At 42.1% G+C, this 23,937-nt stretch overlaps 1 protein-coding gene across 3 annotated transcripts in view; it reads left to right on the forward strand.

Annotated features, from left to right (window-relative positions):
- Nucleotides 1–23,937, forward strand: part of EFCAB6 (EF-hand calcium binding domain 6) — a 168,648-nt gene that overhangs the window by 88,651 nt on the left and 56,060 nt on the right. For all 3 annotated transcript variants that reach the window (XM_030540001.1, XM_030540003.1, XM_030540005.1), the window contains 5 exons: nt 1,834–1,948; nt 10,341–10,474; nt 18,963–19,198; nt 22,181–22,277; nt 23,304–23,422. In XM_030540001.1, coding sequence (XP_030395861.1) covers nt 1,834–1,948; nt 10,341–10,474; nt 18,963–19,198; nt 22,181–22,277; nt 23,304–23,422 — 701 coding nt within the window. The remainder of the gene's footprint in view (nt 1–1,833; nt 1,949–10,340; nt 10,475–18,962; nt 19,199–22,180; nt 22,278–23,303; nt 23,423–23,937) is intronic.

Consider the following 23,937-nt stretch of genomic DNA (forward strand, 5'->3'; position numbering starts at 1 on the left):
AAACAATTCTCTGGTTATAGAAGCTGAAGTCCCTTCTCATCTTCAAGTCAGGTTTGAAGTACTTTGTCCTAGCATGCCACTGCTCTGAGACCTGCACATTCAGTGCCTGTGTTGGGGAAGTTGTCCCCCAGCTAACTAAGGACCTTTTAGGCCATATAAAGGCCTTAGAAGGAGGGGAATCTCTCTCCTGTAGTGTGCACTTAAAAACTGACTTTAGTTAATCAGATTTTACTGTGCCCACCACAGTGACTAACATGCTCCTGTGGTTATTAGATTTGTTGGCAGTTTTTGATAGCGTGGATCAGCAGACCTGGGTACAGCACTTGGGTGCTAGAAGATCAGTACGACTGGGGCTATCTTGAACTGATTTAGTTTTTTACCTGTGAGTGCTCCCAATTGGTTTTGCGTGGTGAACTTTCAGTACTACTAGGATTGTATGTGATGTTCTTCAGGGCCTGTTGTAGCTCTGATTACTTGTCACTCCCTGTATGTTGCCTCTTGAAGAGATTTAGGACTGATATGAATTTGCTGTGGTGCAGATTTTCACTCTCTCTAGACTTCAAGAGAAAAAGTATTGCCAAAGTTTGGTGTTGGGTGGCTAGAAACTGGCTGAGATTAAATACCAGCAAAATGGAAATTATCCTGGCTGGGTCAGACAGGAGAAATTATGGGAGAGGCATTTCCTTGGACCTCCTCCAATTAGAAGGAGAGGTACTTCCGACTGCTAGTGTGGGCAGAGTCTGCACATTGTCTTTATCCAGATGTAGATTTGGAAGAGCAGTGGGAGGTAGCTGTGGTGAAAACAGTATTTACCATGTCAGTGAGACCTTTAAAAAATGGCAGCACAGCTCCCTTAGGACTTCTTAAGAGACTAGGTTTACCTTGGTTTGCCAGTAAAAATTTCATCTCTCATCAGTGTGCAGAATGCTGTGCACTTCTTCATCTGGCTGCTCTCCTCCTCCCTGCGGTGGATGTATTTCTGTGATTCTATGTGTGCATTGCAGAAGTGCTCTGAAATGAGAGGTGCTAAGTAATTGTAAAATGTTATTTCTTTGTCTTGTTGTTGTTAATAATAATAATAATTATTATTATTAATATTAATAATTAATGCATATGTTAAGAATAAAATTGCAGCCTTGCCTCCCACATGCTGATCTGTGCTATGTACCTTTGGGACATTGGCTTTGGATTACTGCAGTGTGTTCTACAATGTGGTACTAAAAGGCTTATTTTGTTGCCTGGAGCTAATGCAGCAGCATGATTAACATTACTGGCAGGCAGAGGGAACTCCACCTACCTGCTTCTTTTTTCTTTGCATTAGCTGTCTGTGTGAAAGTTGCATTTAAGGTTTTGGTATAACACTAAAAGCCTTTAATTGACTGTTTTACTAACCTCACTGTTCGTCTGACACCCTACAGATTATGTATGCCTCTGTTAAGGGTTGCTAATACACAAAGAATAAAGAACAAAAATAATCACATATCTGCAGCCATTTGTGATACCATCAGATCTCATAAGCTAGGCAGTTTCAGGCTTCATGAATATTTGGATGGTATGTGGTCTGGGAACTCTCACCTGCTGAAGGATGTGGTTCCTCTTATTAAATTTATATCTAATCACTATAATTTCAAGTCTATATAAACCATGGTTACCATAAATATGAAGAGAAGAAGTAAATGTTCAGACCTATTCAGGTTTGGCTATGTAATCAAAACCCCATACGGTCCTTTGAAAGTGTACACCAAGGAGCCCGGACATTTATTTGAAAGGATGGGCATGTAAGGAACAAACATTTTCTAATTTCCCTTTTGTTTTATTTTTTCACTTTGACAGGTGTTGGAAGATCATGGGATGCCAATGGACGATAGCCAGTTTAATCTACTGACTGAGAAATTAAGATTCCCAAATGGAGGGCTGAGTTATCTTGATTTTGTAGCAATATTTGAAGGTAGATGAACATTAATGACAATCTTACATAAAACAAATCTTTCATGGACTTTTCTCTCTCAATATTATATAGGGCCATTAGGTGGGTAATTGAGAAGATATGGCTGCGTTGTTGTCAGGATGCTATGTATCCCTGTCACACCTGATCCAGCCAAGCTGTTGATCATCTAACCCAGTATCTGAGTGAGCTTGGAACATGAATGAGGGTGAGCTGGTTAAAGCTCAGTACAGATAGGACTGAGATGATAGTTGTGGGGTATGGAAAGCAACCAGATGAGGCTGATCTCTCCCCCTTTGATTGAGGATGGCTCCCAGTATCCATTAGTTAAGCTCAGAATCTTAAGAGTTGTAGTATTGGCACTCCAGTTGCAGTTGGGTGATTTTACAGCAGCATGGTCCAAGAAGGCTTTTTTACCACTTGAGCCTGGCCAAAAGATTGCAACTGCTTCTTTCAGATATGGAACTTTGTACTGTGATCCATTCCTTTGTCACTTCAAGACTGGATTACTGCAGTCTGCTCTACGTGGAACTACATTTCAGGTCAATCTGAAAATGTAAACCGGTGAAAAATATAGTGGCTTGTATATTAAGTGGTGCTTCTTAGTAACAGCACATGTCCCTGGTGCTCCATGATCTGCACTGTTATCTTTTGGTTTGTGGATTGAATTGAAGGTATTGCTTTTAATTTATAGAGCCATAAATGGCTGGGGACCTTGCTACTTAAGAGACTTCCTCTCCTCTCCTGCCATAATGCCACTGTTGTGATCAGCAGAGGTGCTTCAGCTGGATCCCCCTTCATTTAAGAGAAAAGGGGCTGGAAGTAGAGCGTGCTCCATGAAAAAAACTCTGAAACAGGCTTCCCCCTGATCTGAGATAGCCGAAATCTCTTGACCTTCAGTGCATGCTGAAAGGTACAACTATATGCAGAAGCTGCTGCAGAGGGGACTGTTCAGGGAAATCAGAATTGTAGTAGAAAGCAGAATGTGGAGTCTGCTGGAGTTTAATTTCATGTGTTTTATTGGAGGGGTGCCCAGAATCTTAGAGAGGCAACCGTTTTTATTTGTCGTGTGCATCTCAATAAACCAGTAAAGTGTAGGCGAGGATTGTATCGGTCATTGGTTTCGGTATTACCTGGTGGGGGGTATAATGTGCCTCAGCTATAATAAATGTTCTCAGCTCAGGAACAAACTTTAACGAAATTTCATCTAAATTGACACAGGCCGTGGAGCTGGGTGATGCTATATTTGGACTGATTTTGTATAACCTTTGTTCTGTCCAAATTTAAAGTATATTTTTAATGTAAAAAGTATGTTTATCAGTAATATTATTAATAATCATTCATTATTAGGGCCCTACCAAATTCATGGTCCATTTTGGTCAATTTCACAGTAATAGGATTTAAAAAATCTTAAATTTCATGATTTCAGCTGTTTAAATCTGAAATTTCACAGTGTTGTAACTCTAGGGGTCCTAACCCAAAACGGGCTTGTGGGGGAGTCGCAGGATTGTTGTAGGGGGGTTGCAGTATAGCCACCTTTCTGTGCTCCTGTCTTCAGAGCTGGGTCCTCTGCCAGCAGCCGCCACTCTCTGGCCACCCAACTCTGAAGGCAGTATAGAAATAAGGGTGGCAATACTGTGACCCCCCTACAATAAATTTGAGACCCTCCCGCTGCCCTCTTTTGGGTCGGGATCCCCGGTTTGAGAAACATTGGTCTCTCCTCTGAAATCTGTATAATATAGGGTAAAATACAAAAGACCAGATTTCACAGGGGAAACTAGATTCCATGGTCCGTAATGAGTTTTTCATGGACGTGAATTTGGTAGGGACCTATTCATTATTATTGTAGTGCCTATAGGCACCAACTTTCCCCGGTGCCAGTGGGTGCTCGCGCCCCCCCCGGTCTCGCCCCGACTTCACCCTTTCCCTGCCCCTACCCTGCCCCCATTCCAATCTCTTCCCCAAAGTCCTCACCCCAACTCCGCCCCCTCTCTGACGTTATTGGACCCCTTCCCCCAAATCCCCACCCTGGCCCCACCTCTTCCCCGAGTGTGCCATGTTCCTCCTCTTCCCCCTCCCTCCCAGCGCTTGCTGCATGAATCAGCTGTTTTCGTGGTGCAAGCGCTGGGAGCTGGGGGAAAAAGCGCCCAGGGGAGGAGGTGGAGGCAGAGCAGAGGCGGAGGTGAGCTGGGGCAGAGAGCTGCCAGTGGGTGCTAAGCACTCACCAGTTTTTCCCCGTGGGCGTTCCAGTCCTGGAGCACCCACGGAGTCGGCACCTATAGTAGTGTCTGGAATCCCCAGGGAGGAAGCAAGGTTCCACTGTGTTTGTACACATCACGTATGTGGCACAAACATAACATGAGGAGATGGTTCTTGCTCCAAAGAGCTTGCAGTCTAAGTAGTAATATGATGTGTCCTGCTAGGATCACTAGCTTCACATTCTTTAACCTGATTTTTGTTGCCATTCTTGGCAATTGGCTTTCCTCAGGGAGATAGGGAAGGTGAATATCTACATACTGTAGAGATAGACTCTGTCACCCTGACTCATGGTGAGTAGTACCAATCTCACTCCATCTGCAGTCAGATTGATTTCAGGGCAATGTGAGCAAGGGTAGCAGACTCTGGTCCTTAAGAGACAAGAAACAATCATAGTTTATTTTACCAGGCAACAGTTAGATCCAGGAGCAATAGGTGAAACATGAGTGTCATAGGTAATTACTCATTCCTACTTTCTTTTATATATTTTTCTCTTACTTTTCTGCTTTAGTTCCAGATTTTCTGGGTGAAATCCTGACCCCACTGAAGTCAATGGGAGTTTTGCCATTGATTGCTGTGGGGCCTGTTTCACCTGTATTATGACTATTTTGATCATTTTTCTCAAAGTTGTCCAGTTCTGATTTCTGCACTGCTAGCAGTTGCCATTATTTCACCTGGCTTTAGATATAGGAGAAGGGGAAGAATTGACTTGTAGCTGGCTGATGCAGTATTAAGGCATTCCTTGTATCAGCCCTAACATTCATAATTTTGACCTTGTCCAACCATCTGTCCATCAGAACATCATATACTGTCTCAAAGAGCCTAGTAAAATATGCCTGAAAACAGGGTAACATCGGTACAATCAAAGTAAAACTGGACATATTCGCTAGAGGAGTGTTGCAGTGATTTAATCAGGAGTGTTGTGACATTTGGTCTTTTTCTTAAAGCTCCAGTTTCTGGGAGTTGTGAGAATCTCTACTTTCATTTTAAAGAAAAGTTACCAGTCATCATAGTTGCAGAGGAAAATTACCCAGATTTTACATAGAGGTTTAAAAAACAGAAGGCAGAGAAAAAATGAATGTATTATTTTATTAAAATATGATTTTAAGTCAATCTCATGATTTTGGGGGGGAAATGATTCTTGGGTTTTGAGCACTTGCAGTTAGAAATAGTATTGATATCTGGCATTATCCTACTTTTTTTGTGTAAGTAAAACTCCCATTGACTTTAGTGAGATGATAACTTCAGTAGGAATGTTGCCTGAATGAAGAGTAGTGCAGGGTCCGGTCCCAAAAGACTAGATGTGTATAAAGCAGGGGATAAAAGTGAGAATCATAGAAATGTAGGGCTGGAAGGTGTCTGTTACAGCTATCCCCCTATTCCATTTTGTTTCTTACAGCTGTCTCCATACTCCATTTTGTTTTTGTTCTCCTCCTGTGGCCGCCCTGCCCTGGCTGTTAAGTTGTTTACCAGGGCCACTGCCCTTCTCAAAGGGAGGGCCCCTTGAGTTGTTTAACAAGAGCCATTGCCCTTCTCAAAAGGATGGCCACTTGTGCTGCGTGCTAAATGGGACCACTGCCCTGTTCAAAGGGTTAGTTCTGTTATCACCTCGTTGAACCTGGGCTCAGTGTAGGGCAGGCAATGTCCAGAGCTGCAAGACCTATTGTGTTTTTAAGATCCTGGGCATGAGTCATAGGCCTTATGTGCTTTTGAGTCACCTACTGCACAGGACTCTGCCCAGACATGTTTCTGTGCTCACCTGCAGTCTTTTCCCTGTGCCTCCTCCCCTGTGACAGAGGGAGCCTATCAGGATTACTGGCAGGAAACTGCCTGAGTTTGCCTTTAAAAACAAACATTTTTGAAACAAACATCAGAAAGGTTCCTGCATTGCTGCCTGGTCTGATCAGCCAGGGGTTCTGGGGGGTCCTTTCTCCACTCTCGTTTTATTTTTTGAGCGTACCCCTGTTTTTTGAAAACCCCCCCCACGAAGAACGAATTGCTACCTGAGAGATCTCCTGATTATTGAGACTGTACTGAGCCTTCTGATGTTCTTGCTGCTTCTGCCTTTGCTGCTGCCTTGGGGACTGGTAAGAATCCCTCTGTGAAACTTTCCCTACTTTATTTTTTATTATTTTAGCTGCTGGCTCTGTTTCCCCACCCCATAGACTCAAGCTAAACCTTGGTCTTAAAAAACCTCTCTTAAACTCCGCGGCGCTTTGCTGCTAAAAATAAGTTTGTGCCGCTGCTAAGCTCTGCTCCTGTGGGCTTTGCCTCGGGGCTCCCTGCTTTCAGCTGTATCTCTTGGCTTCAGCCACCATCCCTTGGCTTCCTTGGGAGCTGTATCCTGGGCACATACCACTCTGCCCTCTGTGACTTCCCCATAGCATAAGGTGCACCATAGGTTTCGGTTTTTTTAGTTTAATAAGTCATAGTTTGTTAAGTTGTAGAGCTTGTAAGTTCACCTGCCTTGTTATAGTTTACTGTTTTGTTGCTCCGTATAGTTGGTTGTTACAGTTTTGCTTAGAATTATGATATTTGTTGTTTTGTCTAGTTGTTGGTTAAGATAGATAAGGTTTTTGCTGCTTAAATTCGTCTTCCCGCTGTCCCGATCTCTCCTTGAACTTTACCGTGTCTGTTTTTCTCCCGCTCCAATCTCCCCCTCTGTGTACTTCCCCGTGTCTATAGACAAGGTTTTTGCTGCTTGAATTCGTGTCTGTTTTCCCCCGCTCCAATCTCCCCCTATGTGTACTTCTCCATGTCTATAGATAAGGTTTTTGCTGCTTGAATTCGTGTCTGGTTTTTCCCCCGCTCCAATCTCCCCCTCTGTGTGCTTCTCCGTGTCTCCCTGTTATAATCCTTTGCTGTTTTTTCCCCCGCATCTGCACTCTCTCCGAACTTCCCGACTCCTTGCTGCTCCCCCCACCGCGTCTGCATCACCCTTCGAACTTCCCAAACCCCTTGCTGCTTCTCCCCCTGTATAACTTCCCAAACCCTTTGCTGCTTTTTCCCCCGCATCTGCACTCTCTCTGAACTTCCCGACTCCTGGCTGCTCCCCCCCCCGCGTCTGCATCACCCTCCGAACTTCCCAAACCCCTTGCTACTTCTCCCCCTGTATAACTTCCCAAACCCTTTGCTGCTTTTTCCCCCGCATCTGCACTCTCTCTGAACTTCCCGACTCCTTGCTGCTCCCCCCCGTCTGCATCACCCTCTGAACTCCCCAAACCCCTTGCTGCTTCTCCCCCTGTGAAGCTTCCCAAACCCTTTGCCACTTTTTTTCCCTTTGTTTTTGGTGTCCGCTTGTTGCTTAAACCTCTCTCTAACCCTTCTTTACACTTCTCTGCTGCCCCTGACCTACCGAAGATCACCATCACGCTGCTCCATTGTCCTTACCCTGCAAGGCTTCAGAGTCTCTCTGCTGCTTCCAGCCGCACTCTCCTCTCATCAGTTGCCACTAATCATTTACTCCCCTCCCCCCTCCTGTTCCTTGACAGATTATCTGCTATCCTAGCCTCACAAATTGTCATTACTTTTCTTTTATACCGTTACATTGCATAAGTTCACTTATGTTCACATTTTACTTGTAATTATAACACCCCATTGGTTGCTTCCACTTTTCTGATATACTTTGTATTTGCATTGATACCATTGTGTTACATTGTGTATAAGGCCACCAACCACTTAATACATTCTATCTAAGATTGTTGACCATTTTATATAGAAGCTACCATTTTATTTTGCATTTCTTTTTGATATGCTTATTGACTGTACTGTACCCCATTGTGCTGAACCCCACTTACTGTACCCAACTGTTACAACTCCCTACAGTGTTCAGTAAGAAGAAACCGCCCCCATCATTGTCTATTGTAAACACCCTATAACTCCATCCCATTGTATTTCATTGTTAAATTCCCACCACTTCCTTTTTCCTTTAATAAAGAAATTAATTGGCACCTCACCTGTGTGGTAATTGCTCCCCAAAATCCCATATACGTGCTGGCAGGGACAGAAGGGACTTTGAGAGGTCCAAGTCCAAGAAACAGAAAGGCCCACCGTGGACAGCTTTTGATGGTTTCTTTGTTTGTGGGAGGGAAGGATAGTGTTTTTGATGTTTCCAAGTTATTTTTTCCTCATGTCTGTGTCTCAATGGATTAAAATACATATAGATTTTAAAAAGAAAAGAAGTATTCTGTTGGGAGGTTCTGTTTATTTAACTGATTAATTAGAAAAATTCTGATGGAAAAAATGTCAGGAGGTACATTTTTCTTTGTAAGTTTATCTCATTTTAAAGTTCAAGTGAAACAAAAATACTTTGAAATTATAAAACATATGAGGAATTTGTTGAACATATGGATGATGATGAACCTACAGGTCTGCCTCAGTATTTAATCTACTGGGTGAACTACTATCATTGGGTCTTCTGGTTTCATGACTCTGAAAGGCCAAAATCTATAGGTTGTGATCCTGCAACACCCCACTTGTTTGCAATCCTTTTGACTTTAATAGCATTATGCATATGAGTAAGGGTTAAAGGATCAGTCCCTTACTTAGGCATATTATATTATATATATATCTCAACATTCAGTTATACATAGTGTTATACATAGTGTATCTATGATGACAGTGTGTATCTATATCTAGAGAGAGAGAATACATGACAGCATGCTATGGGAAGGTTTAATTAACAAGAGTTTGTTCTGCAAAACAAATGCCAATAAAACCTTTCCACCTCACTGCACTGCCATCTATTCTGTATATGCCACTAGTGTTGCAGGAAAACTATATTAAAATGCTAAACATGTTAGAGTAAAAACATGTTATTTAGACTATTTTTTATTTCCCTCTCTCGTAAACCAGATATCTTAGTTACCATGAGTCCAGCTGCTCAGGGAACAGAAGGAGCTGTAATGACCTGTAACGGTGACTCAAAATAGCTTTTCTATTGCCTAAAAATATCATGGCCCTTCCAGGATTTAGAAGCAAAAGTAGTGTCCCCCACTAGGAAGCTGGCAATCTCCTCTTTATGATCTTTCAGGGCTGTGAGATTATAGACGTAGAAAAGCTGGCACTTGTGCAGGATTGAGTCTTATCTGCCCTGGCCCTCAGATGGGGTAATTTGAGGGGCGAAATTCCACAGCTGGGCTGAGAAGGAAGAAGTATTTTGCTGACAGATTTATTTAGTTACTCGTGGCTGTTTGAAGCTACTGAAGGTTTGGGTATGTTAGAATGACTTCAGAGGAGATGGGTTAGTGTGCAGTGAGTGCGCGGTGGTGGTGCAGTCGAAGATGGGTCACAAATTCATTTCTGTGGCACTGTCTGCAGCAATGCAGAACCTGTGTTCCTTCTCACTCAGGGTATGTCTAGACTCGACCTGGAATGTGTAATTTCCAGCTCAGGTAAACATACTCATGCTAGTTCCAATCAAGCTAGTATGCTGCTAAAAACAAAAGTGTAGCCATCGCAGCAGGAGCAACTAGACAGGCTAGCCGCCTTGAATACAATCCTTTCTGAAACCCCCTAAGTATGTACTCGAGGCAGCTAGCCCTTCCCAACGCTTGCCCTGCCACAGCTATACTTCTATTTTTAACATACTAGCTCAATCCCAGCTAGCATGACTCTCTCTACCTGAGCTGGAACCTACACCTTCCAGTGCCAGTCTAGACATACCTTCAGACAGGCAAGATGAAGACTAGTCACAGCTCTCCTGGACTCCATCCTCTCCTCCAGTTTGATACCATCCTCATTCAGAGCAACACTCAGGAACCAAAGAAGGCTAAATTTAAAAGCAAAAAACAATAACAAAAAGTTCCACCTCAACTATGTCTTCTGCACTAGAGCTGACCCACAGGGGGCTGGAGGTTTTTTTGGCATTTTGTTTTTGCTTTCACTGGGAGAAACCACTGTACCATTGAGCAAAGTGAGAGCTGAAGCAATTTCTGTAAACCAGATAGACGTTTACTAACACTGTATACAACTATGGAAGTATGTAATGTGTGAAGCCTAAAGAATGTGATGGGTTTTTTTAAAACAATGTATTGTATATGATAAATAAGTAAGACAACTCCACTGGTCCAGTTTGTTTAATACTAAAGAAAAAGATATTCAAGTCACAGATTGCTTTACTCTGCTTTAACTATTTCAGATCCCAGATTGAATGGACCAGGAACTACATTATATTGCAGTCCAAACCACCGAGTAAATAGCACTAAATTTCACTACATGACTGCTGAAGAATGTCTAAGTCAATTTAATGATAAACTGATGGAAGGATATGGGGTAAATAAATGCAACTGTTGATTACTTTTAACAGTATAGCTAGTTATGTTAAAATAGTTGTTAAAAGGTATTTTTAAGTGGAGTTGTCAGAAAAGTGAACTCTATAAAGATGATATTGGGGTTCAATGTTTATTCTCTTTTAGTGACTCCCAGAGCAAATGTACCTTACTCAGTTTACAATTCAAAAGCTGATTTTCTAATTGCTATCCCTGCAAACTCTTTCTGGGATATGAAACCCAAAATATTTTTTCTAATCCTTTTATTGTCACTAGTAGTAAAGACTGTGCAACCAGAATCGGAACAGACACATTGATGGTCTGCAAAGAACAAAGTCCAGATGAATCTTCCATATCTATATTGATTTAGCACTGCTACAAATAAAAAAGTTTTTTGTTGGGAAAATAAAAGCAGTTTTTATATACCCTCTTTTTCAGCTATAGCCACAGTTTAAGAAAATATTTATTTATATTTCAACAAAAGTAAACAGCTCTTCTTAGACATGTGAGTATCCCCATTAGTGTGATTACTAACAAAATAAAAGATCAGACCCATGATGCCTAAAGATTTCAATGAGCAATGCAGTGCCTTTATGCAAGAAAGCAGATTTTTCCAGAGATGACACCAGTAAAAATCTAGACGTCCTGGAAGAAAGCACTGGTTTCACAAGGAATTGATATCAAACAGCTTATTATTAAAATAACATTAAAATACAAAGGTGAATTGTTGAAAAGTGCCACTGTTGGATAGGAGACCACCATATCCCATCACTATTGGCTGGTGTACTGACCAATGGCAACACAGCATTGTATCCTCTTGCTGGGACTTGTTGCAGTCAAGAGCTGGCTGCTGCCATGATAGGAGTGTAGGACTATTCTCATGGCCAGGCACTGAATATAAACAGAGTATTGTGACAACAGCACAGAACTACCAGGCCAAATCAGATTTTCTGCTGATGTGTATCTAGGCAAAAAACAATGGAGCTGTGCTCACTTACACCATCCTAGCATCTGTCTCACCATCATGGTATGATTGTGGTAAGAATTACTTCCTTTTCTATGTTTACTTTTTAATTGTTAAATAATTATCATTAAAATTTATCAGTTGAAATCCTAACATACACATGTATAGAATAAGGGAAATGCTAATTTTTTTTAGCATTTACAAAACAAAAGAATATTTAATCATTATCCTTTTGCTGAATTCAGTTCCATCTGTGTTCCTGGCACAACTGACACACCAATATTCAAAGGTCCTATGTTTAGACCAACTAAAGCACCCCATGGCAAGGCTGGCCATCCTTCTTTGAGTGATTGCTCATGTGTATTCCACAATAGGTGTGTGTGCTCGCCACATGCTCTGGTACCGGAAGTTTTTCCCCTAGCAGTATCCATAGGGGAGTGCCCCTAGTGACCCCTGGAGTGGCACCTCTAATGCATAATATAAGGGGCGCTGCGCACTCCCCCCACCCTCAGTTCCTTCTTGCTGCCAGTGAAGGTGCATCGGAACTGCTCTGCTCCAGTATTGTCTGCAGCTTTCCTCTTGAACTCTTGTTTGTTCATAGTTAGTAGTATCTGTAGTTAAAGTAGTTTATATTACTTTAGTTTAGTGCGCCTGGGTCAGGGCATGCCCCGGGCTTTAAGTTGTCTGACACTTGCAGGCAGCCGATGCCAGTGAGTGACCCGCACCTGGATTGTTTACGCTGTTTGGGAAAACCCATCTCAGCGATGGCTGCACGGTTTGCAGCTCTTTCAAGCCACGGACCAAGAAAGAAAGGAACATTTGGCTTCAAGCCATTCTGATGGAGTCAGCATTGACCCCAACTCCGGTGCACCGCTTCAAGTCGGCATCAGGTACTGGTGCATCTTCCACCAGTCGGCACTGCTCCCCATCCACGGGGTATGTGAAGAAGGCTAAGAAGAGGTCTTCTCCATGGAGGCACCAGAGGAAGACTGGGGGAGAGACTAGACCCACGTTGGGCAGTTCTTGTTCCCCGTCGGCCTCTAGGCCTCCAACTCAGGTTGAGCGGATTAGCCCGGCCCATTCAGCACAGGCTTCCCCAGATGTCCAGGTGCCCTCCACACCAGGACATTATGTCTTTGCCGGTATCAGAGGCACCATCATCATTGGCTCCCTGGTCCAGAGGCAAGTCACCGCTAGGATCTCCTCAGTCACTGCGTGGTCGGTGCTGTTCACGGTTGAGGGAATGTTCCTGATGCCATTCACAGCTCAGCAACCACCCCGTGCGCAGTCCACGCAGGTCCCCATTGACTCCCACTAGATTATCTGGCTGGGTTCCGACAGACAGGGGTTCCAGGCACCGCTCCACTTCAAGGGACTGTAGACCTCGCGAGCGGAGCAGGCCACGTTGAGACCGAGACAGATGGCACCAGAGGTCCTAATCTCTGAGAGGTTATTGTAGCCCATCGCGATATGGGCTTCAATGCCATTCCCGTTCATCGTCTCGTTCCAGGACTTGGCAGCGGCACTGCTCCCACAGTCTTGGACATTGATCCATGGATCCACCTGCTGGAGCCGATTGCAGAACAGCTCTACTGGCGGTACCACTCCTCCACGTCAGGATCACGGTCTCATGGACGGCACTATTCCCAACAGCACTACTCCTCCCGGCCCAGGGACAGCAGCAGGTTGTACGCCAGCCTGGCCTCCCTTCATAGTCATTAGTTGATGGGACAGGCTAGTGAGGCTGAACAGCCTGCTCCACTGGTGCCACAGGAGGTGCAGTGGCACCGGGCTCCTTGGCCGGCACCGTGGTACCAATGGGCCCCGTGGCCGCTGACACAGCCGCCAGTGGGGGCTCGCTTGGTGGCTGGAACCTTGGAGAGACCGTCGACCTCCCTTTCCCAGCCTCCCAGAAAGGAGTCGGTGGGGCATACGTCTTTGGTTCCGTGCCCAGAGGGTGACCAAGTGGTGAGATCTCTGGTACCAGTGGGTATGCAGAGTACCGCACCTGCATCTTCATCCTCCCCTGATGAGGCGATTGCGGCCTCTCCTCCCTCTGTTCCACAGGAGGATGCTAAGGCCCACCAGAAACTATTGAAAAGAGTGGCATTAAGCCTCAGCCTTCAGGCCGAGAAGATGGAGGAAACCTCGGACTCCCTCTTCAACATTCTCTCGGCCTTGGCACCGGGGAGAGTGGCCCTCCCACTCCACGAAGGGGTGGCAAAAATTTCAAATGCCTTATGGCAAACCCCAGCTTCCTTGCCCCCCATCTCTAAGAGGGCAGAATGGAAGTACTTTGTGCCCACCAAGGGGCATAAATACCTGTACACCCACCCTGCCCCCAACTCCCTTGTGATTGAGTTGATCAACCACAGGGAGAGGCAGGGCCAACCAGCCCCTACTCTGAAAAATAAAGACTCAAAGAGGCTGGATTTATTTGGGAGAAAAGTTTATTCATCCTCGAGTTTCCAGTTAAGGGTGGTGAACCATTGGGCTCTCCTGGATCAGTATGAGTTCAATTTGTGGGGCTTTCTACCCAAATTCGAGGACTCCGTCCAGGAGCATGACAGGAAAAAGTTCAAAGCTCTGGCCTTTTACCTGGAATGGACTAAGCCATTTAGGAGGTCTTCGTAGCTGTTCATCGCCTCGGCCAAACACATGGAGGTCAGCCGATCTCCACTCAGCGACTGTCCAACTGGATCATCTCGTGCATCTGTACCTGTTATGACCTGGCAGAAATCCCTTTGCCATCTATTGTGAGAGCATAATTGACTAGGGCGCAGGCCTCGTCGGCTGCCTTTTTAGCCCATGTCCCATTCAGGACATTTGCAGGGCTGCCACATGGTCTTCTGTTCACGCGTTCACCTCATAGACTCATAGACTCTAGGACCGGAAGGGACCTCGAGAGGTCATCAAGTCCAGTCCCCTGCCCTCATGGCAGGACCAAATACTGTCTAGACCATCCCTAATAGACATTTATCTAACCTACTCTTAAATATCTCCAGAGATGGAGATTCCACAACTTCCCTAGGCAATTTATTCCAGTGTTTAACTACCCTGACAGTTAGGAACTTTTTCCTAATGTCCAACCTAAATCTCCCTTGCTGCAGTTTAAGCCCATTGCTTCTTGTTCTATCATTGGAGGCTAAGGTGAACAAGTATTCTCCCTCCTCCTGATGACACCCTTTTAGATACCTGAAAACTGCTATCATGTCCCCTCTCAGTCTTCTCTTTTCCAAACTAAACAAACCCAATTCCTTCAGCCTTCCTTCATAGGTCATGTTCTCAAGACCTTTAATCATTCTTGTTGCTCTTCTCTGGACCCTCTCCAATTTCTCCACATCTTTCTTGAAATGCAGTGCCCAGAACTGGACACAATACTCCAGCTGAGGCCTAACCAGCGCAGAGTAAAGCGGAAGAATGACTTCTCGTGTCTTGTTTACAACACGTCTGTTAATGCATCCCAGAATCACGTTTGCTTTTTTTGCAACAGTATCACACTGTTGACTCATATTAAGCTTGTGGTCCACTATGACCCCTAAATCTCTTTCTGCCATACTCCTTCCTAGACAGTCTCTTCCCATTCTGTATGTGTGAAACTGATTGTTCCTTCCTAAGTGGAGCACTTTGCATTTATCTTTATTGAACTTCATCCTGTTTACCTCAGACCATTTCTCCAATTTGTCCAGATCGTTTTGAATTTTGACCCTGTCCTCCAAAGCAGTTGCAATCCCTCCCAGTTTGGTATCGTCCGCAAACTTAATAAACGTACTTTCTATGCCAACATCTAAATCGTTGATGAAGATATTGAGCAGAGCCGGTCCCAAAACAGACCCCTGCGGAACCCCACTTGTTATATCTTTCCAGCAGGATTGGAAGCCATTAATAACTACTCTCTGAGTACGGTTATCCAGCCAGTTATGCACCCACCTTATAGTAGCCCCATCTAAATTGTACTTTCCTAGTTTATCTGTAAGAATATCATGCGAGACCGTATCAAATGCCTTACTAAAGTCTAGGTATATCCCATCCACCACTTCTCCCTTATCCACAAGGCTCATTATCCTATCAAAGAATGTTATCAGATTAGTTTGACACAATTTGTTCTTTACAAATCCATGCTGGCTATTCCCTATCACCTTACCACCTTCCAAGTGTTTGCAGATGATTTCTTTAATTATCTGCTCCATTATCTTCCCTGGCACAGAAGTTAAACTAACTGGTCTGAAGTTTCCTGGGTGGTTTTTATTTCCCTTTTTATAGATGGGCACCATATTTGCCCCCTTCCAGTCTTCTGGAATCTCCCCCATCTCCCATGATTTCCCAAAGATAATAGCTAGAGGCTCAGATACCTCCTCTATTAACTCCTTGAGTATTCTAGGATGCATTTCATCAGGCCCTGGTGACTTGCAGGCATCTAACTTTTCTAAGTGATTTTTTACTTGCTCTATTTTTATTTTATCTTCTAAACCTACCCTCTTCCCGTAAGCATTCACTATACTAGACATTCCTTCAGACTTCTCAGTGAAGACCGAAACAAAGAAGTCATTAAGCATCTCTGCCATTTCCAAGTCTCCCGTTACTGTTTCCCCCTCCTCACTGAGCAGTGGGCCTACCCTGTCCTTGGTCTTCCTCTTGCTTCTAATGTATTGATAAAAAGTCTTCTTGTTTCCCTTTATTCCCATAGCTAGTTTGAGCTCATTTTGTACCTTTACCTATCTAATCTTGCCTCTGCATTCCTGTGTTATTTGCCTATATTAGTCCTTTGTGATCTGACCTACTTTCCATTTTTTATATGACGCCTTTTTATTTTGTAGGTGACGCAAGATCTCGTGGTTAAGCCAAGGTGGTCTTTTGCCACATTTTCTATCTTTCCTAACCATCGGAATAGCTTGCTTTTGGGCCCTTAATAGCGTCCCTTTGAAAAACTGCCAACTCTCCTCAGTTGTTTTTCCCCTCAGTCTTGATTCCCATGGGACCTTACCTATCAGCTCTCTGAGCTTACCAAAATCTGCCTTCCTGAAATCCATTGTCTCTATTTTGCTGTACTCCCTTCTACCCTTCCTTAGAATTGCAAACTCTATGATTTCATGATCACTTTCACCCAAGCTTCCTTCTACTTTCAAATTCTCAACGAGTTCCTCCCTATTTGTTAAAATCAAGTCTAGAACAGCTTCCCCCCAGTAGCTTTTTCAACTTTCTGAAATAAAAAGTTGTCTGCAATGCAGTCCAGGAACTTATTGGATAGTCTGTGCCCCGCGGTGTTATTTTCCCAACATATATCTGGATAGTTGAAGTCCCCCATCACCACCAAATCTTGGGCTTTGGATGATTTTGTTAGTTGTTTGAAAAAAGCCTCATTCACCTCTTCCACCTGATTAGGTGGCCTGTAGTAGACTCCCAGCACGACATCACCCGTGTTTTTTACCCCTTTTAGCCTAACCCAGAGACTCTCAACACTTCCATCTCCTATGTCCATCTCCACCTCAGTCCAAGTGTATACATTTTTAATATATAAGGCAACACGTCCTCCCTTTTCCCCCTGTCTATCCTTCCTGAGCAAACTATACCCATCTACACCAACATTCCAGTCATGTGTATTATCCCACCAAGTTTCAGTAATGCCAACAATGTCATAGTTGTATTTATTTATTAGCATTTCCAGTTCTTCCTGCTTATTATGTAATTGTCTCCCAGACCAGGGAAAACGCTGGGTTCAGCAGGGCTATGATCTATCCCAAGAATCTGTGAACTCCTACCCACCTCCAACAGATATAGCTTGGAATCACCTATTGTGGAATTGTCATAAACAGATAGCTAAGGGTTAACGTCTCTTTCACCTGGAAAGAAGTAATCTGAAACACCTGACCAGAGGACCAATCAGGAAACAGGATTTTTTCAACTCTGGGTGGAGGGAAGTTTGTGTGTGAGTCCTTTGTTCTTGGGTCTTCTGTCTGACTCTCTCTCGGCTATGAGAAGTGATTTCTGTTTCCTGTTTTCTAATCTTCTGTTTCCAAGTTGTGAGTACAAATATAATAAGGCAGTAAGGTTTCTATTGTTTTTCTTTTGTATTTACATGGATATAGTTGCTGGAGTGCTTTGAATTGTATTCTTTTTGAATAAGGCTGTTTATTCGTATTTCTTTTAAGCAATTGACCCTGTATTTGTCACCTTAATACAGAGAGACCATTTTTATGTATTTTTTCTTTCTTTTTATATAAAGCTTTCTTTTAAGACCTGTTGGAGTTTTTCTTTAGTGGGGAATTCCAGGGAATTGAGTCGGCAGCTCACCAGGGAATTGGTGGGAGGAAGAAGTCAGGGGGAAATCTGTGTGTGTTAGATTTACTAGCCTGACTTTGCATTCCCTCTGGGTGAAGAGGGAAGTAATTCTGTTTTCCAGGACTGGGAACGGGGAGGGTGGAGTCCCTCTGTTTAGATTCACGGAGCTTGCTTCTGTGTCTCTCTCCAGGAACACCTGGAGCGGGGAAGGGAAAAGGTTTATTTCCCTTTGTTGTGAGACTCAAGGGATTTGGGTCTTGGGGTCCCCAGGGAAGGTTTTTTGGGGGACCAGAGTGCCCCAAAACACTCTAATTTTTTGGGTGGTGGCAGCTTTACCAGGTCCAAGCTGGTAACTAAGCTTGGAGGTTTTCATGCTAACCCCCATATTTTGGACACTAAGGTCCAAATCTGGGACTAGGTTTATGATAGGAATACACATGAGCAATCACTGGAAGAAGAAAAGACAGTTACCTTTTCCGTAACTGGAGTTCTTCGAGATGTGTTGCTCATGTCTATTCCACATCCCGCCCTCCTGACCCTCTGTTGGAGTTGTCTGGCAAGAAGGAACTGAGGGCTGGGGATGTGCACAGTGCCGCTTATACCGCACCGTAGAGGCACCACTCCAGGGGTCGCTAGGTGTGCTCCCCTATGGGTACTGTTAGGGGAAAAACTTCCGGCACCTGTGCATGTGATGAGCACGCATGCCTATTATGGAATAGATGTGAGTAACACATCTCAAACACCAGTTATGGAAAGGTAACTGTCTTTTCTATAATAAATAATTTCTGAAAACTTATAACTTTTAAATTCACTCTGATATATTTTACCCATTTTAACGGAGGGAAACAGTTCTGGAGGGACATTCATTTTTGAAAGGTCTCGTCTCATAATGTGTGACAAAAAAAAAGAAATAAGATGTTTTTTCATTATAGAGTTGGTAGAGGGCTTGCAGATTGGCTCCCAAGTGGTTTTGCATTAGTTTAGTACTTGTTTGTAATGAGGGGGAATAGGACTTCAGTTCATTTAGGGGCAATGATAGAATATTTTACATTAACTTTATATCTGAAATAGGTTGACAATGTAGAGTCTTGTAAGGAGGTGTTATATACCATCAAACTGCCTTACCATATTTTGCCTGTTGTCAGAATAAATCCATAATGAATATTCATTGTTTGTATTTTGAAATTGTAACTAATGTGTTTTATCTGGAAGTTCAAGCATTGACATTCAGTTAAATATTCTTTGTTAGGACACCTATTCTGCCTTCCGTAAAACAGATAGTAACCATGATGGTATCATCAACATGCTTGATTTTCGACACCTCTTGGAGAGTTTTGTGTTCCTCCTTACAGATAAGGAGTACTCACGCCTACTTGGTTTCTTGGGCATGAACCTGAACTCTACATTAAATTACCAGGAATTCCTTCAACTGTTCCAGACCCAAGAAACAAAAGAGGCACATCCTTGGCTGAATCCATCTCACAAGTAAGAAGGACAGCAATGTTATAGTATGTATACTGATCGTAATCATTTATAGAAGTTAAAATAATAGAAATGTAGGGCTGGAGTTCTCCTTATGTGTTGAGGCAGGGCCAAATATACCTTAACCATCCCTAAAAAGGCATTTGAGTAACCTTTTCTTTAAAACAGTTTGTTTAATGTTTGTGTAACCTGTTCTTAAAAATAATGGGGATTCCACAATCTCCCTTGGAAATCTATTCTAGTTCTTAAATATCCATATAGTTAGAAAGTTTTTCCTAATATCTAAGTTAAATGTCCTTTGCTGCAGATAAAGTTAATTATTTCTTGTCCGACCTTCAGTAAGAATGGAGAACAATTGATCACTGTCCTCTTTATAGCAGCTCTTAACATATTTCAGGATTGTTATCTGATCCCCCCATGCAAGTCTTCTTTTCGCAAAATGAAATATACCCATTTTTTTAACCTTTCCTCATAGGTCAGGTTTTCTAAACCTTTATCATTTTGGTTGCTGTCCTTCGGATTTTCTCCAATTTGTCTATATCTTTTTGAAAGTGTGGCACCCAAACGTGGAGCCAGTACTCCAGATGCGACCTCACCAGTGCTGAGTAAAGTGGAACAATTACCTCCTCTGCCTTACATATGACACTTTGGTTAATATACCCCAGAATGCTATTAGCCTTTTTTGCACCTGCATCACACTGTTGACTCATATTCATTTGTGATTCACTATAATCCTCTGATCTTTTTCTGCAGTACTACTACCTAACTGGTTATTCCCCATTTTATAATTGTGCATTTGATTTTTCCTTCGTAAGTACAGTACTTTGCACTTGTTTTTATTAAATTTTATCTTGTTAATTTCAGTCCTGTTCTCCAATTTATCAAGGTCATTTTGAACTCTAATCCTGTCCTCCAAAGTGCTGGCAACCTCTCCCCACGTGATGTCATACTCAAAATTTATAAATGAACTGCCCAAGTCATTAATTAAAATTTTTAATAGCACTAGGCCCAGGATAGAGCCTTGCAGAACCCCACTAGTTATATCTTCCTTGTTTGACAGGAAACCATTGATAATTATTACTATTTGAGAAAATGTAGTATGCAAGCTCCTATTAAATGGTATTGAAAAAAATCAGTATATTACTATGTTCCTGACATCTGGGGTTGGTTAAGTTCTATAAAGTTCTCAGTGATTTAGGACCCAATTCGGCAAGGAACCTAAGCATATCCTTAACATGAATTGTCCATGGCACTCCTGACATGCTTGAAGTTAAGAACATACATAAGTTTCTTGTTGAACTGAGCCTTAGTGTCCAGTTACCCTAGAGGTTAGAGGCCAGATTCTGAGCTGCATCTTGTATGCATCCCAGAATAGGAGAGACAGCCCAGAAAAGGTCAAAAACTTTTTTTTGCTCCCCAAATTCTGTGCTGTTCCAGGGGCCAGTATGGTTCCTCAGTATATATTAGAGCAGCCTAGGGGCTGCCCCAACTTAACAGTACCTGAAATGGCTCACTATTTGGCCTCTGGGCAACCATCATAGTTTGAATGCTGTTCACACCTCTGCCTGTATACCAGGAACTGCTTGAGGGGATGAGCAGTAAAAGTCCACTTGGAGAATGCAATGGCGTGCCAGCCTTTTTATGCTGCCAAAGCATTGTAAATGGAATAGATCAGTTGTGACACTTTAGCTAAGTAAACAAGCTGTTGTGCAGCAGAGTACAAGGACAATAGGGGAGCTTCAGCAGCATCAGGAAGATGCTTTTTCTTTTCCTCTCTGAAAAGTAATACTGTATGTCTCAAAGATTTGTCATTTTAAAAATTTGGCTTTATGTTTAAAAATAAATAATTATCAGGCACTTAAGATTCCTTCTAAGTATTCAGTGTGAAAAGAATCCATCCTCAGTTTAACTACACAAACAGAGATAAATTAATAAAAGTAATGACAAGACATAACAGAACCAAAAAATCTTCTGATCAGCAAATCAGATCTGTTGTGGATTTCAAAGATATGATATACACATAGGCTTATTTCCCAGTTTTAATTTCTCTGCTATAGAGTTACTGATGGTTATGACATTACTAATATTTATCTGCCAGTTTTTTTCTTAATTGTACAACTGGGAAAATCAAAGACACCATTTGAAAAGGGAAGATGGATTCTAGGGATCTTTATTGGGATTCTAGTAACAGTAGAACTCATGACAAATTAATGTTTCCCTTTCATTTCATGTCAGCACTGGAATATGTTGAGTGTAGCTAGAAGATGCTCTCGTTTTCAACAGAGTAGCAACAATTATTGATTAGCAATGGAGAGCAATAACACTTTCCTCCAGCAACTGAGTATCATCATGTATCATATGATATTACTATTTTAAAATGTCAGTAATAAAAAGTCTAACTGTTGACACAGCCTCTTTGGAGACGAGGTGAAAATATGTTGAAACTTTCCAGTTAACTCTTTATATCATTTGATTGGTCAGTAGTTTCGCATAATGGAAATCCAGTTACCAGTGATGTGGAATAGAACATTATATAAGTCTGTCTCTCTAAAGCTACCAACTTTGTAGATTCAGTGGGCCAGGTTCTGATCTAATTACTGAAGTAAATCAGGAATACCTTTATTGGAGTCACTCCAGGTCTTGTGATATGTTACTAAATTGTTTTTGTTTCTAAGCTAGTTAACATTTCCTTCGAGCTGGATAAATGATCCATGTTTGCTATTAAGTCTGCAGGCAAGTTGAACAACATTGATCTGAAAATAAACAGGGAATTACAAAAATTTAAGATGTCTTCCCTAACTTGCAGCTAGGGAAATAAGGCAGTGTTTAAAGAATTAAGTTTACACAGTTGTGAAATAACAGTCTTTAAGGGTTTCTTAGAAACTAAAACAAAAAAACAAAAAAAACCTCCATAAACTTCTGACAGATTAAAGATTCCGTTAAATGTAAAACACAGTTAGTTATTATTTTATTTTTCTTTCTGAGACCAAAACAGACAATAACGGATGCAGAACTAGCTTGTGATCAGGCTCATTACTATCTTGTTGTCAAAGCACAGACCAGATGGCATGACCTAGCAAGGGTAAGAAAAACATTTTCATTAAATAAATAAGCTGCAGGAATGGATTTTAGAGCATTATGCAGTGTCGATTTTCAGATTATACAAATATTCAAAACGGCACTTGTAAAGCAGCTCATTAATGATACAAACCTATTATATGTATTAAACTAAACTGCTGGAGTATTTGATTTTTAAAAATTTAATTATTTAGTAGTTTCTATTAGAATTGTTTCTAAAATTTTCTTTATATTACTATTGTGATTTATTATTATTTATTACTAAATATATGTATTGTAATAGTATCAAGAGGCCCCAGTCATGGATTTCGGGATCCATTGTGCTAGGCACTGTACATACACACAGAAAATTGCACTCGCAATACAGTCCTCATTAAGGCAATTAGTCTGTGCCAAAATACCAATAATTATATAAAGAGAAACATAAAAACAATCTTAATAAAAACTAAATAATTAAAATGTCATGTATCTGAACCAATTATTCTGAAGATAGTGGAGGGCAGGTAGTTGTGTATTGAGGAAGGGACTACTGGGGAGAGTAAACTTTGTTATTTCATTACATTGTTATAAAATTTTAGTAAATGAGTCCATACTGTTGCTTCTTAAAATTTGCAAGATGAGCAACTAAAGAATGCTTCATATTAGTTTATGGCACGACAAGCTGGAGCCAGCATCTGCAGAATTGGACACCTCAGTGTGGATTTTCAGTCTGTACCTTCTACCTGTATGCATAAAGGTTCATGCATACCCACACCTGTATGCACACTTTTAATGCTCAAATCCTAGCATACACAGGTGATACAAGTTTCATATGCAAAACACATCGCCAGCACACACGTGTTACTTCACCAAGAGATCCATGCACACAATGAAGGCTGATAATCAGGCCCAAAAACTCATTAAAAATGGAATTCATCTTCACATGTTTTTTCATTCTTCCCTAATTCCTATTATTCCTGATGCATATAAAGAGACTAAGTATTTTATAAAGCCTGTCGGCTCTTGTTATTAAAAGTTTCTTAAATTCTAGACTTTCCGTGAGTTTGATAGCGAAGGCAATGGCATTGTGCAGCCAGAGGATTTAAGAGCTGTCTTATTCAGATTTGCCATTCCAATCACCCCAAAAGAATTTGAAAAGCTTTGGGCAAGGTAAGGTGGCTCTAAATATTAGTTCTTCAGCAACAACGTATCTGTTTAACCTGACATAGGAATCTCATTGAGGACAGTGAATTACAATTGTTTACTTTCTAAGGGAGACTTATTTTATTATGTTGATATCAGCTCACCATGATGCCGTGTTCCAAAATACGACTTTTTGTCACAGTAAGATCACTATCACAATAAGGTAAATGCCTAATCAGTTCTCAATGAAGTCAGTGAGTCTAACTTCTATTGGGTTTAATGGAATTGCCTGTCCCCTTTAATTTGAGCTACCCTTTCAACTCTGATGATCACTTGTATTGCAAGTGAAGTGAATTTGATTTTCTGCTAGGACCTTATTTATATACACAGATTCCCGCCAGTTCTCCCTAGCTGGCAGTCAGTTGCAGAGAGGCTTAGAACAGCAGGAGTGTTCCAGATCAGCCTGGAAGTGCATTGGCAGAGCTTTTGAAGGAAGCTTGTCTATCCTATAGATCTGTCTGAAGTCATTGCTATCAGCTGCT

Source organism: Gopherus evgoodei, chromosome 1 (genome assembly GCF_007399415.2).
Source record: "Gopherus evgoodei ecotype Sinaloan lineage chromosome 1, rGopEvg1_v1.p, whole genome shotgun sequence".
Classification (NCBI taxonomy): domain Eukaryota; kingdom Metazoa; phylum Chordata; order Testudines; family Testudinidae; genus Gopherus; species Gopherus evgoodei.